The 25,315-nt window shown below is 41.3% G+C and overlaps 2 protein-coding genes across 2 annotated transcripts; both read right to left on the bottom strand.

The window, feature by feature from the left end:
• Positions 1 to 577: 577 nt before the first annotated feature.
• atp6ap1lb (ATPase H+ transporting accessory protein 1 like b) lies at positions 578 to 18,115 on the bottom strand. The gene is made up of 7 exons (XM_044038453.1): positions 17,894 to 18,115; positions 8,785 to 8,822; positions 8,311 to 8,393; positions 5,907 to 6,145; positions 5,761 to 5,811; positions 3,049 to 3,292; positions 578 to 2,738 (listed from the first exon to the last, which is right to left on the bottom strand). Exons 1-7 carry the CDS (start codon positions 18,031 to 18,033, stop codon positions 2,502 to 2,504), a joined length of 1,032 nt encoding a protein of 343 aa, XP_043894388.1. The 5' UTR covers positions 18,034 to 18,115; the 3' UTR covers positions 578 to 2,501.
• Positions 18,116 to 21,350: 3,235 nt separating this feature from the next.
• Positions 21,351 to 25,304, bottom strand: LOC122777307 (galactose-specific lectin nattectin-like). The gene is made up of 10 exons (XM_044038462.1): positions 25,206 to 25,304; positions 24,338 to 24,391; positions 24,101 to 24,181; positions 23,922 to 24,011; positions 23,735 to 23,836; positions 23,625 to 23,637; positions 23,387 to 23,493; positions 22,861 to 22,995; positions 22,641 to 22,743; positions 21,351 to 21,620 (listed from the first exon to the last, which is right to left on the bottom strand). The coding sequence occupies exons 1-10, from the start codon at positions 25,206 to 25,208 to the stop codon at positions 21,559 to 21,561; spliced, it is 750 nt and encodes a 249-aa protein (XP_043894397.1). The 5' UTR covers positions 25,209 to 25,304; the 3' UTR covers positions 21,351 to 21,558.
• Positions 25,305 to 25,315: the final 11 nt, after the last annotated feature.

Below are 25,315 nucleotides of genomic sequence, written 5' to 3'. Positions count from 1 at the left end.
AGATTTCAAATAGCCAATATTCAACAGCCATAATTCTTCTATCACCTGTAGAATCACTTGCTGCCACTAGATGTCGCTGTAGATCACAAGCATATGGAAGGTGAATTTGAAAGAAAATGAAATTTAGTTAAAAGTAACAAATATTTTCATTTTATTCACTTTTAACAACGTAGATTTTGTTTTATTCTGTTGTTTTTTATTTTTGTAACTGAAAAGTTGTATATGACAGACATATTATTGAAATATAGAAGGAATTTCTTTTAAATTAAGTAATATTTTTGAGGATTAAGAGATCAGTGGCAGTGGCGTTTACAGTATATAATGTCATGTGACCCTTTATTGAACTAAACTCTTAAGCATTTTAATTTTAACCACAAAGTTTCAGCAGTGACTTAGATGCAAATATGTCAAATATCAAAATCTGGTTGAAACATGACTTTTAAGAACCAACACTATTTATTTCATCATCGTTAAATTCAGAATGAACCACTTTACAAACAGCAGCCGCTACTTTCAGTGTCAACGTGGCCGTGACAGCATCGATACATTGATTTACATATAATAACCACAGCACACGTTTTCCTCTGAACACCATTTATTGTTCACTCTACACCAGTTGGTCGTTGAACAACTGTCGCCTCCACTCATTTCATATTTTGTAGGATACATTTATGACCAAACACATTTCACACTGCTACAGATTGACAGAACTGCCATATCGAATGTTAAGATATCTATTTACTGTCATGCTGTTGTGTTTTTTATTTTTTTAATCAGTAGTAATGGCTCACTGATGTCACTGTTAACTGCTGCTAGTGTGGCTTCTGGCAAAATAATGATAAGAGTATCTGTAAATTGCCAGATGAGCGGACGGCATTCCATGGTATCGTCCATCGATGGTTGGAATTTGTACTGTAATTTACAGTTAAGATGGAACCAGACGTTTAATTGTCGGGTCCAGTATGAAACAAAATAAGATAGACAGTGTAATATGTTAATACGTCGTAGAAAAGAAAAGAAAAAAATCATAATGCATTGACACCAATCCTCATAGCACAATGTCTTACTTGTACCTATGTTTATTAGTTGTGCAATATTTGATGATCGTAAACAGCTATGATCGTATAGAGATCGTATCTACAGCTTTGTATATCCTTTTGGTTATGAGGATTAGCATAGTCATCCTGTACCTAATAGTATTTTATGGTTACATTGTATATAAAAAAAGAATAAGGTGACCTCCGCGGAGTGACATTTCTGTACATGTACGTGTTTTTTTTTGTTTTTTTGTACACAGCTGTAACGTTAGCTTTCACGTTCACATTGTCTTACACTGTCGCTCACCATGTTTTATGGCAACTCCATTGTAGCTTCACTTTGGCAGCTCCAGTGGCGTGGATGGAGGACGCCGTGGCCTTTTTTTGTTCACATGTCGACGCTTAGACAGTCAAGTCATCCCAAGACCCTGCGTTCCTGCCATGTACGCCCTCAGACGGGCCGTCTTGTGCAGCATAGTTCCTTGTAAATAGTCTTTTATAGTTTGTTTTTGGTGTTAGCGCTTCGGCGACTAACCAACCAACGTTGGGCTTGTTTACAGAACCCCCCCCCCCGACTTTGAACCCCTTCAGTCTGGCTGGTCTGTAAAAGGCCGTTTCACAGTTGAGTCCCATGCGAGCAGTCATGATCGGGGCAAGGCGAGAGAGACGCCAGAGGCTCTGAAGGGTCAGTTAGTGCTGGTCCGTTCACTCCAGCCAGATGCTAGACCAGTGGTTCCCGATACTTCCATCCAAGTCACACTCAAAAAGCTTTTCAAGCTCCTTCCGCTTTGTGCCATATTTGATCATTTTTTATCTGCAACTCATGCAAGACTCTCCGTAATCCTTATTATTAGGAAACACTGCACTAGCCCAGACAGACCAGCGGTTTATGGCATGCAGCTGATACGGCTATTTTAGCTATAAAACTTGTCTGTTTTGAAGTATATGCACATTTCTTGCAGCAGAATTCGACAAAATACACTGTAATGAAAGCTGGAAGGTTGATGTGAGTGTAATAAAAGCTTGATGTAACATACATTTAACCAGGAGCATCTGACATTAGCTGTATTAGCTACAGTTGCTAGCCTGTTGTGGTTTTTAATGGCTGGCTGGGGTAAAGGCCTGTTGTTGCCCTTCAGGGCCCGGGGGCTGTCCTCGACCTTCAGGATCAGGAACCATCTCCCAGGGAGAGGCTTGAACATCCAAAGGCCTTCATAAAAACATGGATGCCAAGATGCAGGTCAGTGAGGAAAGAAGAAAAAGTATCCAAGCCACGGTCTTTCACGTTTACTTAAAGTAGTTAAGACTAAGATTTTGGTAAGAACAAGCAAAATTGTCATTTTTCTTTAAGAAATATTCAGTGGAGGATACTTTTTCACTCTTGGATTCACTTGCTCCTCGGCTTCTCCGCTTTTTTCTCCCTCTCTTCCCCTTTCTTCATCCCTTCGCTCTTCTCTTTTCCCTTCACAGGCTATTCTTGTCCGGTAACTCGGCCTCCGGACTACGGGGAAAATAAACGGTAGCTTTGTGTTCCTCGTAGCGGTCAATGTGCTTGAGGTGTACCACCATGTGCAGAGCGTAGGCTAAGACAAGTAGCAGGATCAAGGATGTCACCAAGCCCATGAGGATGGCCGGCGTCAGGAAAGTGGCGCAGTCGCTGGCTGATGCAAACTTGTTCGACTGCACATTGAAGGCCTGGATCTGGAAGAGCAAAATAGATGGTGGAAAGATCAGATTAGACTAAATAAAGAGGACAACTGGCTCTTACTGGGTTTACCAGGCCTAGAGACATCGGGCAGATGAACGGATCGAGATAACTGAGCAGATGGCTGAACAGACAGTAAACGGACAGACACACTGACTGACAAGCAGCCAAAGAGGCGGAACACAAAAGTAGACTGTTGGCAAGCTAACAAGCACGTGTGCACTCATGAGGTACAAAGATACATCAGTGATTGTGCCAACATTGTAAGAAGACAAAAAGAAGTGGGCTCCTTGTGCCAGAGTATACCTGGAAATCAGTGAAAGTGATGTGCCAGTTAGCGGATGTGTCAGTGTGGGAGCTGGGCACTAGCAGGGTGTCATATTTGTGCAGGCTGCTGACGTGCTGGCAATGGTAGGATGAGGTGGCAGGAGCGTAGACCTCGCTGGCGTTGAACGTAGCCTCTTGGGTCCAGTTGTAGTGGATGTGAACGCTGTCTAGTGTGAACCAGTTTTGACCGGCTGCCTCATAAAAGGTGTTGGACATCTGAAGCCTGACAGAAGAGCAACCCAGTTAGCTACATACACACATACAAACCTTCAACCTATAGGCCTTAGTTGTGATTGTATTATTATATGCTGTATGTTGATGTGATGTGTATGACACACTGATACTTTTACACAAATTCATTTCTTAACAGAATTGAACTGAATATTTTTCTATAGAGCTCCGGACATCATGTTACTCATTCCCTATGAGCCGCCATGTTGGCAGGCAAAGATACAGCCAACGTAAACAGAGTTTACTGTCACTTTAAATCCACGGAGATCGACCAACATGACGCAAAATTTGACAGACTGAATATATCTGCGCCTTATAATGCCCCCGGCCATGCATTGTACGAGTTTGTAAACAGGTGGAGAGAACATTATTCCAGACCTGCAGTGTCCTGATATCAACTTCCTGATTAACTTCCCTTCATCTTACTCAGAGATCGTGTAGATTAGCTCTTGGTGAATCACCATGTCCATTCATAGCAGTGATTCACCTTCACCGTCCCTCTGAATCTGTGGGGATCTGGTAAAATGTTCTCCGTTAGCCTGTTAGCCCGTTAGCCCGTCTCCAACGCAGCACAACATCTATCCACCATCTTCACTTTTATGACAAAAACAGCCAGAGAAGAGACGAGTTGTCTGTTGATTTATGTGTTGCCAATGGGGGTCGTTACCTTGGTTGTGTGACGTCAGCTATACCCAGAGCCGTATTAAATAAATGGACTATACTAGGCAGACTGTATTTTTTGGGCCCCCCTCCATCGATGTTATTCATGAATTGAAATCTGAAACTTACCAAAGTTACTATTAAAAGTGAATTCACATTTTACATAGTGTAGTCTTTGGTTACGAGTTGGTTCTTTGTATGCCAAAATAAGTCATGTGTCGTATATTAAACAGTCTATCAGACTATTTTTTGATTTTTATTACCATATTTATACGTTACTACAAGGCTCTGTTAAATGCTATTAAATGATCCTTATCTTATCCATTGCGAGTGTCATTGTTAAGGCAGTAGTACCAGTAAATCACCAATAGGTGTCAGCATTGCTATGTAAACAGTGCAAATAAGATAAATGTTGTAAGCTATTGCATTTTGCAGAAAATCTTAATTAAATGTGTTGATTAAATTGAATAGTTTAATAATAAAGTAGTCAAATATACAAAGACCAATCAAATTTGCAGTAATAGAAACTGTGCTGTCGTGGTAAAGAGGTTTATTTTCATGGACAAGCATCACCTCTCTTCCATTTTCTGGTATTCAGCTCCTGGTCTGGACTGTTCAGCAGTTTTCTCCACTGGTCTGGATGTTTCTCTGGATGGTGAACTGTGCACTGTTGTTTTTTGGAAGCCATTCTAGATTTAGTCTTAGTTTTAGACACGTTTCAGTCATTTCTATATGTGGTAGTTTTAGTCCAATTTTAGTCGACGAAAACTCAAAAAAGTTTTAGTCAGTTTTGGAAGTATAGTCTTTTAACAAATCCATTTAGGTCAATAAGTATTGGAGATTACTTTTGGGCAGAAACCTTTAATCTCCATATTTCAAATTTTCAACAGTTTCTTCCATGAATTGATGCCGACTTCATCATACAACAGTGTCACACATAAGTTTGACATGAAATTTCCTCCGCCGGTGGTGCGCCGGGACCGAATCTAGATCAGCTTGGAAAGTCTCGGGGCGAAGGTGGTTTACAGCGAACCCCCGCCCGGACCTCCTCGCAGACATGTGCACTCGCTGCAGCTACTCCCACCCGCCTGCCCCCAGCGCGACTGTCGATCGAAGCAGACTGTCCTCAGGACGCCCTGACAGCGCCACTTCATCAGAACGAGGAGCGTAAATCGTCTTGAAACGCGGACCAAGTCATTTTTAGGTTTTGATTGTGCCTCTGTCTGGGCCCCCTGCCAATCGGGCCCTAGGCACGTGCCTAGTTTGCCTTTGCGTTAATCCAGCTCTGGCTATACCGGAGCTCTACTGGCTATTTTCCAGATTCTTATTACATGCAACATATTGTTGATTTAAAGGAATTTAACATAAAGAATCCACAAACATGAGATGCTTGGTAATGATTTGGTCACCCAGCTCATAACAGTTCATCTAAAGCTGCTTTCAGACATGATCTTCGAATAATGTCCAGAAATTTGGGTCAGGACTTTGTTGTCCACATATCATTTAGGTGTCTGGCATGGAAATAGATATTATCTGAAGGAAAGGTTCCAGAGAATGTCTGTAGCAACATACAGCCATTCCACATTCTTGGAATTTTGACCACGAAAATGTAGTCCGTTTGTCCGTGCATCCAATAAAGTGTCAGCCAAATTTAAAAGGATTACCACCCAATGTTGGTGAAATATTACATAATATACATAGATATTTATATATATATATACATTTTTTACATCTATATATACATATATATATATGCAATGCTGGTCAGTAAAAATATTTGAATTAAACGTTGCATTTTACCTGATTACTAGACCTCGCAAGTCCTCCACATCGCCGAACTTTAATGAAAGGCTGTTGCAGAAAATACAGTGAAATTATAAAATGAATGTACAGTTCTTATACGTTCTGTAGATATTTCTATGACTTTCTGGGTGAGTTTGACTTACGTAGCTTTGTCCTTGGTGCAGACGGACCCTTTAGTGTCCACGGGTGCAGTGGGGTTGAAGACCTTCTCTGTCAGATCGATGAAGGTGTGATTCCTGTAACGGATTGCCAGGCGCTTTGCCTTGAACAGAATGCAGATCTTCCCATTGTAAGACACGCTCAGAGGCCCATAAGGACCCATCAGAGACTGGAGTAGCTTCCTCTTGCTGTGGGACATTCCCGGCTGGTGCCAATTAAAAGGCTGCAAACACAAAGAAAGGAATTCAAAGCTCAGGGTACATCTAAGAGAAATTTAGACAGCATCTGACAACAAAACACATCACCCAGGAGCCAGTATTTTTACAAAGAGGCGGTCCCCCCTTCTGTGTGTTCTTGCTGAATGCAATTTAAAAGAAATCTCGTCACAAATGTCATATAAAGTCAATGCAAAGATGCATCAGATGACATGTTAATTGATTATTGATGAGTATTAAGGTGTTACAGACGTCGTGACATTTCAGAACCCAGCCAACATAAGGGTTATATTCGGACTGACATTATGGGCCCTAAGTGGGTTTGTCCACGGTTTCCATGGTGGCACCACTCATATTTGCCCACATGGGCTTCCCATCCATCCATCCACCCATCATCATCTACCACTTTATCCTCCACAGAGGGTCGCGGGGGTTGCTGTGCCAATCTCAGCTGACATAGGGCAATAGGCGGGGTCCGCCCTGGACAGGTTCCACATGGGCTTCCCATGTTACTCAAAACATGTAGGTCCTGCATAATTTGCCCACTTAGTACCCAGGTAGCCTGGAAGGGGTCTTAAGTGGCCATGGGCATGAAGTGAGTGGGGCCACCATAGAAACCACGTACAAACCTGCTTGGGACCCACACGGACATACTATCTGGGGGACAGATAAAATGATAGTTGTGGTATGTGGACACGTGGAGCAGTATGACAGTTCTACTGTGAGGACTTAGCCGTGGTACAGACCTCAAACTTGGCAGTTGACTTACTAAGATACTTAGGAAATTTGACATTGCTTGGAAATTAAATGCAAGAGATGTCTGTGGAAATGTGACAGATCCAAGCCAGCGTGTCAGTATGGGTTACATTTGGGCTGACAATATGGGTCCTAAGTGGGTTTGTCCACTTTAAGCTCACCACCACTTTGTAACCTTTCCACGCTACTTGGTTACTAAGTGGGCATGAACTTGAAGTGGTATCCACAGAGAAACCCACTTGGGACATTACATTACATGTCATTTAGCAGACGCTTTTATCCAAAGCGACTCTACACTCTACCCCCATATTGACCCATATTGTCAGCCCAAATATAAACCTTATGGGGCCCACAAGGAAAGAAGATGCTGGCTGGTATGTGCCTCTCTCTCACAGTGCTTTTGCCAAAACATAACATCCAGACCAGGCTGGAGAATTCCATTTTAGTCAAACCCTTTCTTCTTATTGAAACGTGTGTCCCTGCACTGTGTGTATAATTACATAGTAACTCAGTGTGGTATCAACAGCCTGCACTGATGTCACAAGCTCGCTCTCCGATCGCGAAGTGTCGCGTTGTAATGTGTGAAGTTCATTCTTCCGCCGACCACTGATTCTCAGAGTTAATTGTGTCCTCACTGTAGAAAAACAGATGTCTTCTGAATGTGCGTGTAGCGGTCGCTGCTGAACCAGAACAGATAGAAAAACTGGCTTTTTAATCTCTTTTGCATTTGGGCTAATCCAGCTCTGCTTTTACAAGACATGGTGTCACAGCCATGGCGCCCATGACGGCCATGACGGCCATGATGGCCATGACATGATCTCTATTTGAAATAGAAATAGTGATGGAAATGGAATGACAATGTATATGTACATGTATATATATATATATATATATACACAGTATGTATAAATACTGCTGGGAATTATTAATGTAGAGTAGCTTGGAGGAGGTTAGTGGGAGGAATCAGTTAATCCTCGATGCATCAGCTGATGCAACATATGGTTTCACTGTGTTTTCAGTCACATGTATGTGTGTGTGTGTGTGTGGGGTGTAACAACATCCAAGGTCAAGTGTGAGGCTCAGTGGTGTGTGTGTGTGTAAACTTGCACTTATATCTTTGTGAGGACATTTCCTGTGGTTCTCATAATGTTAAAGGGCTTCTTTAGGGTTAAGACCCGGTTTTAGGGTTAAGTGTGTGTGTATGCGTTCTTGTATTTGTTGGTTTGTGAGGACCAAAACAAACATACGGAAATCAGGACATTTTGACTGCTGTTTTTTGGGGCGGTTAAGACCAGGTTTTAGGGTTCAGCACTTAGTTGTGATGGTTAATGTTAGGATGAAGGACTGGGAAATGCATTATATCGAGGGTGTGTGTGTTTGTGTGTGTTTGTGTGTGTTTGTTTGTGTGTGTGTGTACCTGCAGTATTCTCCTGAGTGGGCTTTCATCTTCAGGCGTCAGAGTAACCTCTTCACTATCTAAGCCGTAGCCGCCATCTTGACCTGGAAATCAAACATTACCATACCATGAAAAAACGTTTATATCGGTGCACTGTGCATATATGTACACACACACACACACGATGCTGCATTGCAGACTTAATCACAAGAGTTGGTGTGATTTCACACTGACGACACACACACACACACACACAGGGATTCTGTGCCCACGTCTGAGCTCAGGCTCTATTTCCAGGGGTTTTGCGTCATCGCTGTGACTCATCAGCACTTTGTTTCACTGTTTACAAATAACTGCTCAGCCTCATGCACAAACATATGATTTACCATCACACACACACACATTATTAGTCCCGTCCTTGTTTCCGACTCATCGGCATCAGAATAACAGGCTTGCTTGAATCAGACCTCGTGTCACTCTGCGTTTGTTACTTACTTGATGTGACTCTTGTTGCTTGTTTGGGATTCTCTTTGCTGCGGAGAGAGGGAGAGAGAGAGAGAGAGAGAGAGAGAGAGAGAGAGAGAGAAGACACAATAAGGTCATGTGAACATAAGGATGTAAGGAAGTGTTTGAGCTTGCCATGTGTTTTTGTGATAAAGCTGTTAACGTGGACACAGTAGCATGTTTCACTAGATCTATATCGGGCCGCATGTTCGATGTAGTGGTTAGCTCCGGGATCCTCCCACAGTCCAAAAACATCCAATATAGAGATTAGGGATTAGGTGAATTGGTCACTCTAAAGTGATCGTAGGTGTGAGAGTGAGAGTGAATGGTTGTTTGTCTCTATGTGTGGCCCTGTGATGGACTGTGATCTGTCCAGAGTGTGTGACCCCGACTATCGCCCTTCTGCACTTGCATCCACCTCGGCACTCTCACCCTCTATCAGTCCACCGCTCCTATCCAGTGGAGTTCTTTCCAAGACTTCTTCTATGGAGTTTATTCCTCTCTTGTAAGTCCTTTTAGAGAAAAGCATCTGCTAAATCAGGGGTGTCAAACTCATTTTTGTTCAGGGGCCACATACAGCACAATTTGATCTCAAGGGAGCCGGACCAGTAAAAATAGCAAAATAATAGAATAATAACCTATGAACAACTCCTTTGTTTTACATTTAATGAAGGATAATTTTACAAAACATGAAATTTCTTGAGAAATATAAGTGCAATTTCAACAATATCATGCCTAAATTTACTATTTACACAGCACACTGGATCTATAAAGGCACAAACATTTAGTCACGGGTATCTGGAGCATTTGACATTACGTTTAGATTAGTGTGAAATTTTAACAAATTCATCCTGTGGGCCGGATTGGACCCTCTGGCGGGCCGGTTCTGGCCCCCGGGGCGTATGTTTGACGCCCCTGTGCTAAATGACAACTCGCCATCGCTGAGCAAATAACACACAACCAAGAGCTTCCCTTGCTGTCACAGAGCAATATGTGGCGTATAAGACGTGTCCACACACACACCAGCAGGACAACACTGTGTGGACTACACAAAAAAGACAGCAGGTTTGAAAGAAACTGAACCTTGCCAGACTTCCTGGGTACTAGGTTGACATGAGCATGAAGTGGGCAGGGTTTCAGTCACATGGATCCCAAATGGACAAAGCTACTCAGACTGAATATAATCCTTATGCCAATAAAATTGGTAACTTTTCTATTTAATCTCATCTCCTAATGAATTCTCTAATCTTTGGAGTGGTATTAATCTTAGAGTTTTTGTAATGAATCGACTGAACTGTATTTAATTAACAGTTTGTATTTGTAATCGACTGAATATCATAGACAGTTTTCCACATGACTGGTGTTTGATGTGCGACTGACCTACATTCGTACACAGCTACGTCCTTTACGCTCACATGTTGGCCCCGCCTGTCTCACTCTTGGTCAAACTAAACCCCCGGCAAAGCCTCTGGACTTTCTTAAAGCTAATCCTGATCCTTTTAACCGTCTAATCAGAGACATAATGCAGCAGCAATGGGCTTACCCAGCGGCACTGCCATATTGTGTTGGTCCGTACTGTCTGTCATCTACATCCCGGTCTGTCCTTATACCGATCATCTGGGTCTGACATCGCTAATCTCCACACAACAGTCACTTATAATGGGCTTGACGTGACTTTCTTCCCGTTTGTCTTCACAAAGCTTCATCTGGAGTGGAATAACGGATGCTGTGTTTTCAGGGGGAGACCTTTTCAGAAGACAAAGACGACACTCTGAACATGACCTAAATATTCACTCTAAATTTACACACAAAAACCAGTCAATGGCTACTGTCGTCACTCTGTTTCCCTCTGATGGTGACCCAGACTGTGGTTACCCAGACCTGCCCTACTTAAAGCTAAGATAAGTGACATAAGAACAATCGGCCTTGATTTAGAGACACAAGAGTGTGTTTCAGCTGCTTAAAATATGTCCACAAGTCCGTTATTTTCCCCCAAATAAAACAACTGAGGCGTCTCTGGAGTCAAGGTGAGACAAGAACAGGTCAATAAAAGGTGAGCAGACACTGGCTGCAGTCTCAAAGTGCCAGGCGTCATATCAATGCCAGCAGCGTGAGGCAATAATCTGCCTGTCTGGTGCTTTTTGCACCTGGGCAATATTGTACAGTTTAGTGCCAGATGGATTAGGATTAGCGGTAAGCACAGAGCCAGTCCATCACAGCCCGAATATGGAGAGTCGTGAACAAGATGAAGAGATTAAGCCATGATGTCAGAACTTGCGGCGTTCTGGGCAGCTGAGGCGCTAATTAATAGATTTGAAGTGACCCGTGGAATTGTGACTGAGCGTGCACCAGTCTGAGGATTAGAACGTCATCAGCCGCGGTTCCACCCGAGTGGAACGCTTTGGTTTGGGGCGGGTCAAAATACCGATTTAGATATGGATAAATGATACTCACGGGTAAATATCAATATTGTAATTAACAAATTAAGATGCTCTAAAGTAAACAATCACTGCCAGTCTCACTCACTGGGCGTCACTGCTTCATGTCTCCTCATGGTGGCGCTGCTCAAATGAATGAGCGAAACTTGGGCAGAAGTCACCTGACTGAAGACGAGTGACCTTACAGCGGGATAACCTTAAGAGATGCTCCATCCATGTTCATGACCTTTGACCTTTCTCTATGTTGTGAAGAAAATCCTGCACTTTTTGCACACAGCCAACAAGTAAAGTCCTCTGGTCCTCTGACCACTAAACCGTACTAAACTGAACCAAACTGTACCAGACCGTACAAAGTGTACCAGAACCAGACTAAACTGTACCAGACCGTACCAGACCGCTGTACCACACTGAACCAGACCGCACTAAACTGTACCAGACCGTACAAACTGAACCAAACTGTACCAGACCGTACAAACTGTACCAGACTGTACTAAACTGTACCAGTCTGTACCAGACTGTACTAAACTCCAAACTGTACCAGACTGTACTAAACTGTACCAGACTGTACCAAACTGAACCAAAGTGTACCAGACTGTACTAAACTGTACCAAACTGAACCAGACTGTACTAAACTGTACCAGTACCAAACTGAACCAGACTGTACCAAACTGATACCAAACTGACTGTACCAGACCAGTACCAAAGTGTACCAGACTGTACCAAAGGTACCAGACTGTACTAAACTGTACCAGACTGCTGTACCTGAACCAACTGTACCAGACCGAACCAGACTGTACCAAACTGTACCAGAACTGTACCAGACTGTACTAAACTGTACCAGACCGTACTAAGTACAGAACTGTACCAAACTGAACCAAAGTACTAAACTGTACCAAACTGTACCAGACTGTACTAAACTGTACTAGACCGTACCAAATTGTACAAGACCGTACCAAACTGTACCAGACCGTACTAAACTGTACCAGACCGTACCAAACTGAACCAAACTGAACCAATCTGTACCAAAAGTACCAGACTGTACAATGATGGAAACACAGCACTTTAGTAACTGAGGAGGTTCCACAGACCAAGTGCAGTCAGTTTGCACTCACATTTGATTAATAGATAATATTAATATTAATAATATTAATTAATAGAGTGTTTTATTGGTCCTGTTCTCAAACTGGATGTTGAAAAAAACGTTTATTTCTTCTTTGTTAAACAGTTGAACGTCATGTTTTTCAATGTTTGGATATAAGTCGGTGGTAAATGCAACATTGGTCCAGGGTGTGTTTTCACCTCATCGTCTGTTTCATTGGCTCGTACCTGATTCCTGATCCCAGGTTCACAAAACACACAAATCATGTGATCAGAAACACTGCTCAGCTATTCAGCCGCTGGAGCCTTTCCTGCCAACATGGTGGTGTAAACACTGAGTCATGTGACGTCCGTAGCTCTTTCTTAGTGGACGAGCAGTGGACAAGCTGTCAATCAAACCTGCCGTTCCACTCAATCACATACGAGTGCTTCGATTGTTAGTGTCGCCGGCCAAAATACAAAAAACTACAGCCTTCAAAACAGCAAATCACAAAGCAGTGGGAGGCGTCACTGCGTGATAACACTTAGTAAGCAAGTATGAATATGCAAGAGCTGCCAAAGGAGGATTTCTCTGGCACGTGTGTGAATACCTGCACGGATACGAGAAACCTCCGTGTAAACACTCCACAGCCACTTCTGCGATTGTTGTAAACAAGCTGCATCTGCAGCCTTAGCTCAACACGACAACAACAGCAGCAGCAGCAGCAGCAGCAGCAGCAGCAGCTCCCTCCTTCTCTGCACCTACCCAGACCTCAGCTGGCTGAAAGGAGCCAGGGAAGTAGGTGTGTGTGTGTGTGTGTGTGTGTGTGTGTCAGTGCTAACTAAAGCCGTTTGTTCCTGTGCCAGTTTCGCGAGGTCAGCAGCGCAGCCAGGATTGCTACTGCTGCCCCGTCATTGGCTCAGCCCGTCACATGGTGCCTGGGTGCTGAACAGACCCTTTATATAATCAAAGTGCTTCCAGAGCCACTCCTAGACCCACGTCGCCACCTTAAATATGAGCAGGCACAAGTGTACGAGCACGCGGGAGCATCCACACGTTTCCCTGTTGATTATGTTCATCCACAGATGGACGATCATCCTTCATGTGAAGGCGTGGCCTCCGTCTGCTCCTCAGACTTGTAAACAAGTCCCGTTCTGGGCCTGAGCCTCTGCACCCACACACACGCTGTGTGAGTGACCCACTTCTGATCTTAGGGATCACAGGGATGTGTTGATACCAGGATCAGGTGTCAGGTATCAGGTCCGGTGCGGCCCTCGTGTACTCGCGCTTGTATTCGTAAAACTACTCCACGTTGACGTATCTTCATGTGAGCTGAGCAGGTGAGCAGGTGTGAGGCAACGTCAGCAGTTCGGAAACACTTTGAGAAAAGCAATGACGACAAAAAAGCAGAGACTGTAACGTGTGCTCTGTCGAGATCTGGACGAAAATACTTAGAAATAAAAGCTGAAATATTTCAATTCTTTGTCTTATTTTCATCTGCTAATAATAAAGTGGCAATGGCTGGATGATGGATGGACGGTATTCTTAAGTACTCAGTATTGGCAAGTACACAAATTGAAGTCACTGTACTTGGACAGCATCAGTTTCTGGACTCGTTTGCATGTGGAAATAAATCAGATATGAATCAGATACGAGACGTCAAAGCAGACCAAACAGAAGTTCTTCTTCATTGATCACATGACTCTCTTTCCACCAGTGAAAAATGGAGGACGAGGCCTCAAACCAGTGAACTCACCGTTATGTGTGTGTGTGTGTGTGTGTGTGTGTGCGTCGCTGGTGCGTTCCATCGCGTTTTTGATTTTTTTTAAACAGATAATCTGCATGCGTCTGCGTGTCAGTGTTTGAGTTTCGGCTTCTCACTTGTTTTTTCACGTTTTCCAGCAAAAACTTGGCCTGTTTCTATGCAGATGATATAACGAGCCTTTCCAAACAAAACAATAGAAATAGAAAGAAACTAAAATAAACAAATCACAAAGGGAAACAGAGCAAATGTTAAGTTAAATGCAAAAATATCATAGATTAGATTACATTAGATTAGCCTTGAGTTTTGTATGTATCTATTTATAAACATTATTATTTACACAATTTATTTTAATATAGTTGATATTTATGTTAAAATGTCTTTATTTGGTGTATATCTGAATAAGTATAAGGAAATGAAGCAGTGAGTAATGGAGAAGAGTAAATGGATTAAACAAGATTCACATGTTCAACATAAACATTATGTAAATTAGTTTACAGTTAAATCTGCTGTGAACTAAACTAATAAATCAATCACCTTCAGTCACACGGCTTCATCAACTGCACATGAAAACATGAAGAATAAAATAACACGTATGAACGGTGGCGTCGCGTTTATCGACGACGTATCAGACAAAGTGTGTCATCATGATGTCATAAAGCACATTAATATCACTGTGCCTGACACGTTCACGGATAAATTCCTACAGTAGTTCTGACCATGAACGCAGCACGCCATGTAGCCTGCTAGCACTGCGTTAGCATTATTTTGTATTCTGTTAAATGTGATTTTTATTTTTATTTATTTCAAGGAGAATTTGATTTTATGCACAAAAAATTAACCTTTTTATTCGTATTTTTTTTAAAGTAAAATGAATGTATAGTTTAATGTTACTCACTCAGCACTTGTGTAAAACTTTAAAAATGTAAATTTTTTATTTAACTTTGCAGCCTCCAAATATTAGAATTCTCTTAGAAATTGTACGAGAGAACTTTCCTCATGGCTTCATTATCAGACGTTTGTTTTTATACGTTTCTGTCGACCATTTTCCCGATTAATCGATGACTTGTTTGGTTCAGAAAATGTTGATCAGTGTTTGTCAAACCTGGAAATGATGATGTTCTCAAATAAAAATGATTCAGTTTTTAATGATTTCTTTGTTTCATGGAGCAAAGAAACCAGAGTAGCTATATATCTAGTAAATACGCTACAAGCTAGTAAATAAGCTAGTACAGGAGAAGGTAGTAAACAAGGTAAATGCTAATAAATAACTGGTGAATAAGCTATGAGCTAGTAGTTAAGTTATGAGTAAATAAGCTAGTTACTTATAAGCTTGTAGCTTATTTAGTAGCTACGTATGTACTAGCTTAGAGGTCATTCACCAGTTACTTATTTACTAGTTTGTAGCTTAGCAGAGGAACGTGTTTCAGTCATTAAAATAAAACTCTGATCATCTTTTGAACTGCAATGAGTCAAGGACAACATTTAATGGGATAAACACAACACAACTATTTCTAAAATTAACTGTGAACATAAGTTCCTCGTGAGCATATGGAGCGCGATGAATCAGGTTTGTTGTTGTCAAAAAAAGAACAAGGTAAGAAAATAACACAGCTCATGCTGACCTGTGTTTTTAATCATGTTGTAAAGCTCTTTGCTGCTCGTTTGTCTCACAAAATAAAGCTGAGTGCATGTTTTCTCCTGCTCGCAGCAGCGATATACGCCGTGAATGACTGCTCTTGTATAAGCTCATATGTTGAAGTGTGTCAGGGCTGCGGATGGAGACGCTGCAGAGTTACGTACAAAAGTTTGATGCAGAGGAACGAGCCCAGAACCCCGCGAGAAATCAGTATAAAAGCTACACTCACACACACACACACACACACACAAGCACACTCTGGAGTACACTGAGCTGTAATGAGATCAGTCCCATGACACGTTCAACTCTAAATCCAAGTTATTGTTCATTGCATTCATGTCGTCAGATTAGATCGTGTCACAAATGAAAACATGAGGGTTTGTTCACATACAAACAATGTTTTTTTTTAATCATTGCTACGGTGAAGAGGATTCTGTTACGTCGTCATCTGTGACACAGATTTAGCTCAATATTATTCACAGTCTTTGACGCCGTGAGTTTAACTGGAGCTGCAGACGCAGCTACGCCAGTAAACAAGCTACGACTAGTGAAAAAAGAAACGGGTTAATAACCTATAAGCTAGTACATAGGTAGCTAGTAAGTAAGCTAAAAGCTACTAAATAACCCTATAAACTAGAACATGAGAAGGTAGTAAATAAGCTACATGCTAATAGGTAACTAGTAAATAAGATACAAGCTAGAAGTTAAGTATAGAGTAAATAAGCTAGTTATTTTACTAGCTGCTTATGTACTAGCTTGGGTCATTTACCAGTTACATATTTACTGCCAATAGCTGGTAAATAAGATATGCGCTAGTAAACTAATTTAACTAATACACTAACTCATACATAAGTAGCTAGGATGCTATGAGCTAGCAAATAACTAAGTAAATAAGTTGCTGATAAATAAGCTACAAGCTGCTAAATAAGAATCTAGTAAATAAGCTACGGTCTAGCAAATAGGTAGCTTGTAAAAAAGCTACGAGTTAGCGAGTAAGTAGCTAATAAATAAGCTAGTAAATGAGTAATAAGCATCAAGCTATTAAACAAGTAACAAGTAAATAAGCTTTAGGCTAACTATGAGCGAAGTTATCATCCGGTTTCGCAATCCATCCATGTTCCACCGCTTTATCCTCCACAGGAGGGTCGCAGGGGTGCTGTAATCTCAGCTGACATAGGGCGATAGGCGGGGTCACACCCTGGACAGTTCGCCAGTCCATCGCAGGGCCACTTGTGATCCACTGAGGCGCAAATTAGCATTAGCATGTGCTATAGCAGGCAAAGATGGATTATGCTGTTGTTGTATTTGATGCACTGATCAATTCTTTTCACCAGTTTGTCTGTGGACGTAGATCGTAGCATCGAGCGCGCCGCGATACACTTGTCCTATATTTTTGAAGCTGTCAGTAAAGTTTTCCATGCTGCTGTATCGTTAGCTGTTAGCCTCCCTCAGAGAACGACAGAGAAACACCGCTAACCGTCACTGACCCAAAATCATACGACGTTTTAGTCTGACAAAAAATGTCTCCTGGTTTTAAAAGTGAGCCACCAGAGGGCGACAAACTCTGAACCTTAAAATTTGAAGTTTATCAGGAAAATGTTGCTTCTTTCTTTTGTTTCCAGCGTCCGGTTTCAAACACAAACTCTCTTCATCTTCATCTTTATGTAAAGTTCATGCTCTGACTGTGAGGAGAACAATTCAGCTGAAATGTTTACGTGGATTTTGTTTTTAGTGAGTGCGAGAACTGAATGTCCAGATTTGACCTGCAGGGCTGCGCATGTGTGTGTGTGTGATGCAGACATCAATGGCTGCATCGGTAAACAAATCAACCCCTTTACTCTCCTCTGCTTCTTTCTCCTTGTTTACCTCCATCCATATCTCCTCTCTCTCTCTGTCTGTCTGTCTCTCTGTGTCTGTCTCCCTCTCACTCTCTGTCTCTCTCTCTCCTGCAGGCCTTAGAACAACACTGTGCTGTAGCGAGACTGTGATCGATGTGCGGCGTCTGATCTGATGCAGTCCTCCCCGAGACTGAGACAAACAAAGCAGCTCCAGGTTTCACAAACCAGCCAAGGTGAAGTGGGAGAGACGGGACGGCAGAGAACGAGAACATCAGCATCCCTGCACGTCTCCCCTCCTCCCCTCCTCCCTCCTCCCTCCCACCCTGGATGGATGGATGTCTTTACCTTCTGTCCAGGATCTCAGGCACTTCTTCATAGACGAGTCCCGGCTGCAGCTCCTCGTCAGAGAAGCAGAGGCCGAGTCGGCTGAGGCTCAGAGTGGAGAGCAAGGCAAGGGAGCAGAGGAGGAAAGCGTGTGCAGCCATGGAGACAATGAGAGGAGACTGCTGCTGCTGCTGCTGCTGCTGCTGCTGCTCGAGCTCCGCTTCATAATCTGCTCTGCTGACTCTCCCAGCTCCTGTGAGCGGCGGCGGCGGCAGCCAATGAGCAGCGAGCAGAGCCAGGCAGTGTGCGTCACAGTCTCCCCGGCTGCTGCACCTTCTCCTCCCCTCCTCTTTGTCATCCTCTCCCTCCCTCCCACATCTACTCCTGTGCTCTCTATCTCCTCTTCCTCTCTTTCATGCACACACACACACACATACACACACGGCTGCAGGCAAGCCCTAAGTATAGACAGAGGCTCATTCTTTTACACAACACATCCCATCATACTTATGCTTCCTACAAATAACAGTGTGTGGACCTGCACACACACACACACACACACGCACGCACGCACGCACACACACCAAGGTGTCACCCTGAGAATGTCAAGGTCAAGATTGTGCAGGAGGATTTTTATTATAATTATTCATTCATTCATTAATTCATTCATTCAGTGCAGATCAATCTGTCTGTACATATTGTGCACGCGCGTGCGCACGCACACCCTCACTCACACACACGCTTGCTTGCGCTCCATTCATAGTGAGGACGCTCATAGACATGATGCAAACCACTTATCTTAACCTTAACCATCTTAACCTTTACCCTAACCCTAAGACCAGGTCTTAAGCTCCAAAAAAGCCTTTTAAAGATGTGAGGACCAGACCAGACCAAAAATGTCCTCACTGCCTATGGTTTATAACATTGTTGGTCCACACAAAGGTACAAATACAAGAACACACACACTTTCACACACCTCCGTACACACAACATAAACAAAAAGGCCACAATCGATGTTAAAAAAACAGATAAACATAAATAAAACACTAATATAAAAGAGTAAAAAATAGGTTCAAATATCAATAAATGGAAAATAAATGAGAGCTCAACTAAAAACCGAGAGTTTGAGCTTTTAAAAATATCCAAATAAAAGTTTTCACGTGTGTTTACAAGTCGACCAACAGCTGATACTGACATGAATGTCGATATTTAGATGAAAATAGAGCTAATTTTGTATCTAATGCTACGATAAATGGTTTGTCTCCACATTCTGTGTCTGCACTCGTATATTTCAAATGTTCTTCCCCAACAAATCGCATTTTTCAGGCACTAAACGGTGAAAACGAACAAAACGAGCTGCAGCTACACCAGTAAACAAGCTACGACTAGTAAAAAAAGGTAGCTAGTAAATACGCTAAACGCTAGTAAATAAGAAACTGGAAAATAATCTATAAAATAGTAAATGAGCTACAAGCTAGTAAATAAGTAACTAGTAAATAAGCTATCAACTAATATAAAAGTTATTAGCTGGTAACTAAGTAAATAAGATATCAACTAGTAAACGGTAACTGGTAAATAACCTATAAGCTAGTAGATGAGATGCTAGTAAGTAGGCTACATGCTAATAGGTAACTACTGAATAAACTACAAGCTAAGTAAGGAGTGAATAAGCTAGTTACTTATAGGCTTGTAGCTATATATCATTTACCAGTTACTTATTTACAGCCAATAGCTGGTTAATAAGTAACTGGTAAATAAGGTACGAGCTAGTAAATGAGAAACTATTAAATCATCTATCAAATAAGCTAGGAACTAGTAAATAACTGGTAAATAACCTAAAAGCTTGTACATAAGTAGCTAGCAAACTATGAGCTAGTAAATAACTACAAATAAATAAGTTGCTGCTAAATAAGAAACTAGTAATTAAGCTACAAGCTATTAAATGAATAATTAGTAAATAAGCTTTGGGCTAACTATGAGCTAAGTTATCAGCTAAAACATCAGCTGCTATGGAAGTTGGCAAAGTCAGGTGGGAAATACGTAAAAATGGTGGAAAACAGCTTAGTAATAAAAACTAAGTTCCACCAAGAAAGTTAATGGAAACATGTCTCCATGTCATGTCATGCCTACGAGGAACAAAAAAGGCCATGTGACCTCGGCCTCAACTCAACCGGAAGTCGGCCATTTTTAATCTGGTGTCCATCTTGGCATTTATCGTACCAACGTAAAAATCGTGTCAATTTGTACTCGACACATCAAAGATGATAAGGACATGGCCACGGCAAACATCGGAAATTCGGGTGAATTTCGACCATTCGCTGCACAAGAGACCGACCCTGAACACAACATGACCTCCAAACAGGAAGTCGGTCACCAGAAACAGGACGTGAGGGGCAACTTTGCTGTACGTTGACCAATGTGTACATGTGAGACCTGGCCAGAACACGTCAGCACAGAACACAGGGCATAGCGCCACCTGCTGGTGTGGCGGCTGCGAGGGCCTGCACAAGGCGTTTTAACATTTATTAGCCTTCTTCTTAATCACAAAATTTTCCCAAACTTTAAGATAACATTTATGTGTATTAAATAATTTGCTCTTTTACCGACTGATGTTTGGATTTGACAGTTTTCCACTTTTTAAAAGTGGGTCCACGTATACAAAGTTTGGGAAACACAGATTTATTAGGTTTACCTTTTTTTTTATCCCATTTATAATTTGGCTTCTATTTTATATTCAATCTTATTATAAATACACATTTTCTGCTTATTTATCATTACCTTATGACACATGACTCTGGGTTACAGTTATGTGAGACACTTTAAAATAAATATTTCTTATAATAATAATAATAATAATAGTAAGCCATGACTGCCTGACCTACATGTGTACTGTGCTGCCACAGGAGCAGAATGAATGGACTTGATCTGCGGGGGGGGGGGTCGTGTGCACTGACGCCCTGCAGCTGAGGAAATCGTCCACTGAAGCTGCAAATATGGACGACAGGAGCAGCTGAGACCCGGTCCAGCGCTGACTGACGTCCCCGGTGACTGATCCCGTTTCCTCCCCGTTATTTAGGCTCATGTGCGGGTGATTCAGACGCCCTCGGGCTTCTCTTCGTTCATCCTTTCACATCTCCTCTCTTTTCAGAGCGGTTACACAACCAAATGTTGTGCCCTACCATCTCAGTGGATTTCCACACGGATGAAATGTGAGGTACTGACTCACTTCTGACACCAAAAGGCAGAGGTGTCAAACTCGCGGCTCATGTTTTTCAGAGCGGTACGGAGGCTTTTCAGCATGTGGAAGAGGGCGGAGCAAAAGTTCAGCTATTATTTCAATTTGACACGCCCAATGTCATTTTATGACTTAATATGACACATTTCTCACAGGAAGCTGAAGTTTAAACCGCTCACTCTCTCACACCAAAGCCCACAGAGAAAATCATGAATCTCGGACAAATCAAATATGCAGATCCTCCGCTGTGGCGCCCCCTAGAGAGGGAGAAGTCTGTTTTAATTCAAACCTGTCACGTGACTTTGTCAGAGTTCATCGCTGACAAAGAAATCCACTGATATGTAACATACAATAATACGCTTAATACATTTCATTGATTTGATATTGATGTAATCAGATTCGTCAATCGTGGATCGGCCAGTGACATCATTGCGGCACAGAGTTGCGATCTTCACAGAGGTCTCACGCAGAAAAACGGTTGTTGGAGGCTACAGTCGGCGGCGTGCAGACGACCTGCGACACATGAAATCCACGCGTGAGTCACTGATTTATGTAGGGAAAAAAACTTAAACCTTAAATATTTATAATTCCTAAAAATGACAAGAGAAGTGTACAAAACATTTGGAGATTGTTAAAATGGTTCAATGGTCCAATGGTTTTTTTGTGTGTGTTTTTCCTGATACTTTAGTTTATTTTTATTAGAGGAGAGTAGACAGACAATTAGTGTTGTTCAATAACTGGTTAGTAAACTAAAGTAATGTAATGTTTTGGTTTTATTTGTGTTCATTTATCAGAGAAAAAAATGGCATCAAATTCCCGACAAACATGAGCCAAAATTTTACTTTTTAAATCCAAAGAAATCTGTTTCCACTGAAAATGTGTGCGTTACATTCATCACCTTAAGTACATAAATGTACCACTTATTGACTAAATGTTTTCATCCTTCTTTTTGAGGCCCTGGTTTCATATATACTGTCTCTATATATGTGTACTGTATACACACATATATATATATATATATATATATATATATATATATATATATATATATATATATATGCAGTGTATATATGTATATATATATATATATATATATATATATATATATATATATGCAGTGTATATATATATATATATATATATATACATATACATATATATATACATATATATGTATATACTTATATACATATATATATATATATATACATACATATATACACATATATGTATATATATGTACATGTACAGCATATGTGTGTATATATGCATATATATATACACTAAAAATAAATACTAAAATAATAGTTATTATAATTTTTTATTTAATAATGCCTCAAATCTCTGATGTTTGAGAAACTATGGTCGGTTCGTTGTTCATTGAGGCTTTTGTGTTGTTTATATAAATATAAACTATAAACAGTGCAGCATCATTCATAAATGTATTAATGGAGAAACTTGTGTTGGCATGGATCTGTGGATCTCGACTTTTAAAAACCCAGTCATTTTAAGCAGCCGACGGTCAGAATTTACCGTTGGTGCCCAGCGCCAGGCATTGGTGGTGGTCGTCGGGCTGGTGCTCGGACCACTCGTTAACAAAGAACTCGGAACCATCGCTCCACATCCACGTTCCTTCCTGCGAGACAAAAAGTCCTCAGAGATCTCAGCACTCGCATTCATCACCGTGACGACCGAAATAAAAACAGAATAAAGCCTCAGTAATAATCAGATTAAACACTCATGCATCACTTACTCTGTCAGAGAAACTGCCCCCGAGCCAAACCTGCATGTGATGACCAGTCAGGCGCACGGTCATGTTATACAAGACGGTGAGAGTTCTCTCGTCAGGGTACGAGGCCAGGCGTCCACTTCTGGAAACACATACGCTCTAAAGGGGGAGAGAGAAAATCAGTGATTTTAACATCACAGAGTTCAAATGTCTTATTTTGTCACTTTGGCTTTTTAAGTCCTACATTTGGATTTAGTTAAGTGACACAGTGACCACACGAGGCAGCAGAGGACCAGCAGCTCCTGGGTCTCCCCGCCAGCTAAAATCACTGGTTTTCTCTTTGGACTTTGGTGTGGGAGAGTGAGTGGTTTACAAAGTTCAGTTTCCTGTCAGAAAAGGCGGTCTCACAGTGAGATCAAGACGGGTTCTTCCTTGTGTTTTCACTGATGAGCCTCAGCAGCAGGGGGCGCTCACGCTCATACAACCACACTGAGGAGGAGTTTAGCTCTCAGCCATGTGAGTTATGATGAGCTGCTTTTTAACGACGTACCTCTGCTTGTGTCCACGACTTCTCTTGGTGTGAAAAGAAAAAACAGTTCCTGCCAAGTTTAGTCCAACCAGCCGGGCAGCGGTGACATTTTTCAGGGCAGTCAGGAGCTAGATGTTGACGACAGAACACAACGACGTGTGTATTTGTGCATGTACAGTGTATGTATGTTGATCACATGTTAAAACTTAACGCTCACAAAGTGTCATCTACACATCTACAGCCATCCAAAAGTACCAACCTTGACTTTGCACCTGTGGGAAACAAGAAAAAGAAAAAACTTTAGATGGAGATGGAGCTCAGGAAAAAGATCTTCTGAAACGTGTGCAGCTTAAGTTCAGTGTCACAGACTTTAGGGGTGGGGCTTTCCTCAGAGGCGGGGCCTTCATAGACTGCACAGATCTTCATGACATACTCATCAAAGTCGTCTGTGTCACCTTCATTGTCATCATCCTGTCAGGATTGATGGATATTCTGAGGTTAGACACTGACCTGAGTTACTAACATGTCTAAATACTGAGGTTCATTTAAAAATGACCTCGTTTTCTTCCTCAAGCTCCTCTGGAGATTCTCCCAGGATTTCCTTCAAGCAGTGGGCAATGGTCTCCCGTCTGTCTTCCGTTTGTTTCTGTTTTTACAGACGGTAATGTTTAGTGAAAACAACCGTACACAACTGTAAACTCACTCACAGATAACAATGTTACAGTGGAACTTTACCGGACTGAGCGAGTCGAGCTCGGAATCCGTCTCCGTTCCTGCGACAAAACCTTTGGTCCCAAACTTCTCCCTCAAGTCCAACTGTGACAAAAACCAAACATTCTGTACGTCTTATTTCGTTTGCACTTGTTTCTTTTCAGTGTCGGGTACTTTTCGCAGTCGTGCAGAGTCACAAAGAAAACATTAGTGTAGATGTCTCAGCATTCACACCCTGTAGTTTATATTCATGTTACTTACCAACACTTCACAGTTCAAACAGAGGAACGCCAACAAATAAAGATGTGATGTCATCTGTTCAAAACAATAATAGTCAAATAAAATAAGTACATAAAATCATTTTAAAATACATATATAGTAACTTGTAATTTATATACTGTATAAATAAACAGTATAAATTATAAAAAATATTTAAAAAGAAAAAAAGAATTGTTCAGCAACGATATTCATTTCAATATTTATGACTTATGACAGCAGTAAAAAAATCTAACACAGCTATTAATTCAACGTGCTGTTGCTTTAAAGCTTAAGCTAGATCAGAAAAAGACAAAAAAAAGACAAATCATAAGTTAATTCTGACAAATGTTAGCAATGTTTTTCACCTTTGCTCTTTTTTCACGATAAATGTAAGAATGAACAGATCAAACATCTTTTATTCATGTTAGAGTTTGATACTAAACTTACATATACTGTATATATATATATATATATATATATATATATATATATATATATATATATATATATATATATATATATATATATATATATATATAACAGAATTCAGAAACTTTAAGTCCTGCAGCTCAACAAGTGAGAACAAACACACGCGTCAACATTACCTACAACTCTGTTAAATGGAATCCTTTTTTGTAAGCGTTGAAGAATATTAGTGAAAAATAGGTTGTGGTGTTCAACAAGGCTCCACTCTGGGCCCTACTCTTTTTTAAACTTTGGCTACGACACCAGACGTTGATGCAGTTTTAAAATCTTATCGTACCAACACGTTTTGTTTTTTTAGGCATCAAGAGAAATATTGTTCTAAAAATATGAGAGAATTAATTGTGGTGGCCCCAAACCTTTTAACCCTTTACATGCTGACACTTACCATGGTGCGATGATCAGCTGAGGTTGCACTTGAAGCAGTTGCAGGAAGCAGGAATGAGAGAGAAACCTGGTGTTTATGAACCCTCTCATGATGCTTGGACTCGTCACACA

The sequence above is a fragment of the Solea senegalensis genome, linkage group LG11 (assembly GCF_019176455.1).
Source record: "Solea senegalensis isolate Sse05_10M linkage group LG11, IFAPA_SoseM_1, whole genome shotgun sequence".
In the NCBI taxonomy this organism is placed as follows: Eukaryota; Metazoa; Chordata; class Actinopteri; order Pleuronectiformes; family Soleidae; genus Solea; species Solea senegalensis.
Note: the sequence above shows the minus strand (reverse complement) of the source record. Positions and strands in the feature narration are given on the sequence as shown.

Coding starts and splice junctions, on each gene's coding strand:
- atp6ap1lb (XM_044038453.1), bottom strand. CDS start 18,033: ATGGCTGCACACGCTTTCCTCCTCTGCTCCCTTGCCTTGCTCTCCACT. Junction 8,823..17,893: donor CCTGAGATCCTGGACAGAAG/GTAAAGACATCC, acceptor CTCTCTCCGCAG/CAAAGAGAATCCCAAACAAG. Junction 2,739..3,048: donor TCACTTTCACTGATTTCCAG/GTATACTCTGGC, acceptor TTGCTCTTCCAG/ATCCAGGCCTTCAATGTGCA.
- LOC122777307 (XM_044038462.1), bottom strand. Junction 22,744..22,860: donor GGGGCAGTTTCTCTGACAGA/GTAAGTGATGCA, acceptor TTTGTCTCGCAG/GAAGGAACGTGGATGTGGAG. Junction 21,621..22,640: donor CCTGGCGCTGGGCACCAACG/GTAAATTCTGAC, acceptor CATGTGTCGCAG/GTCGTCTGCACGCCGCCGAC.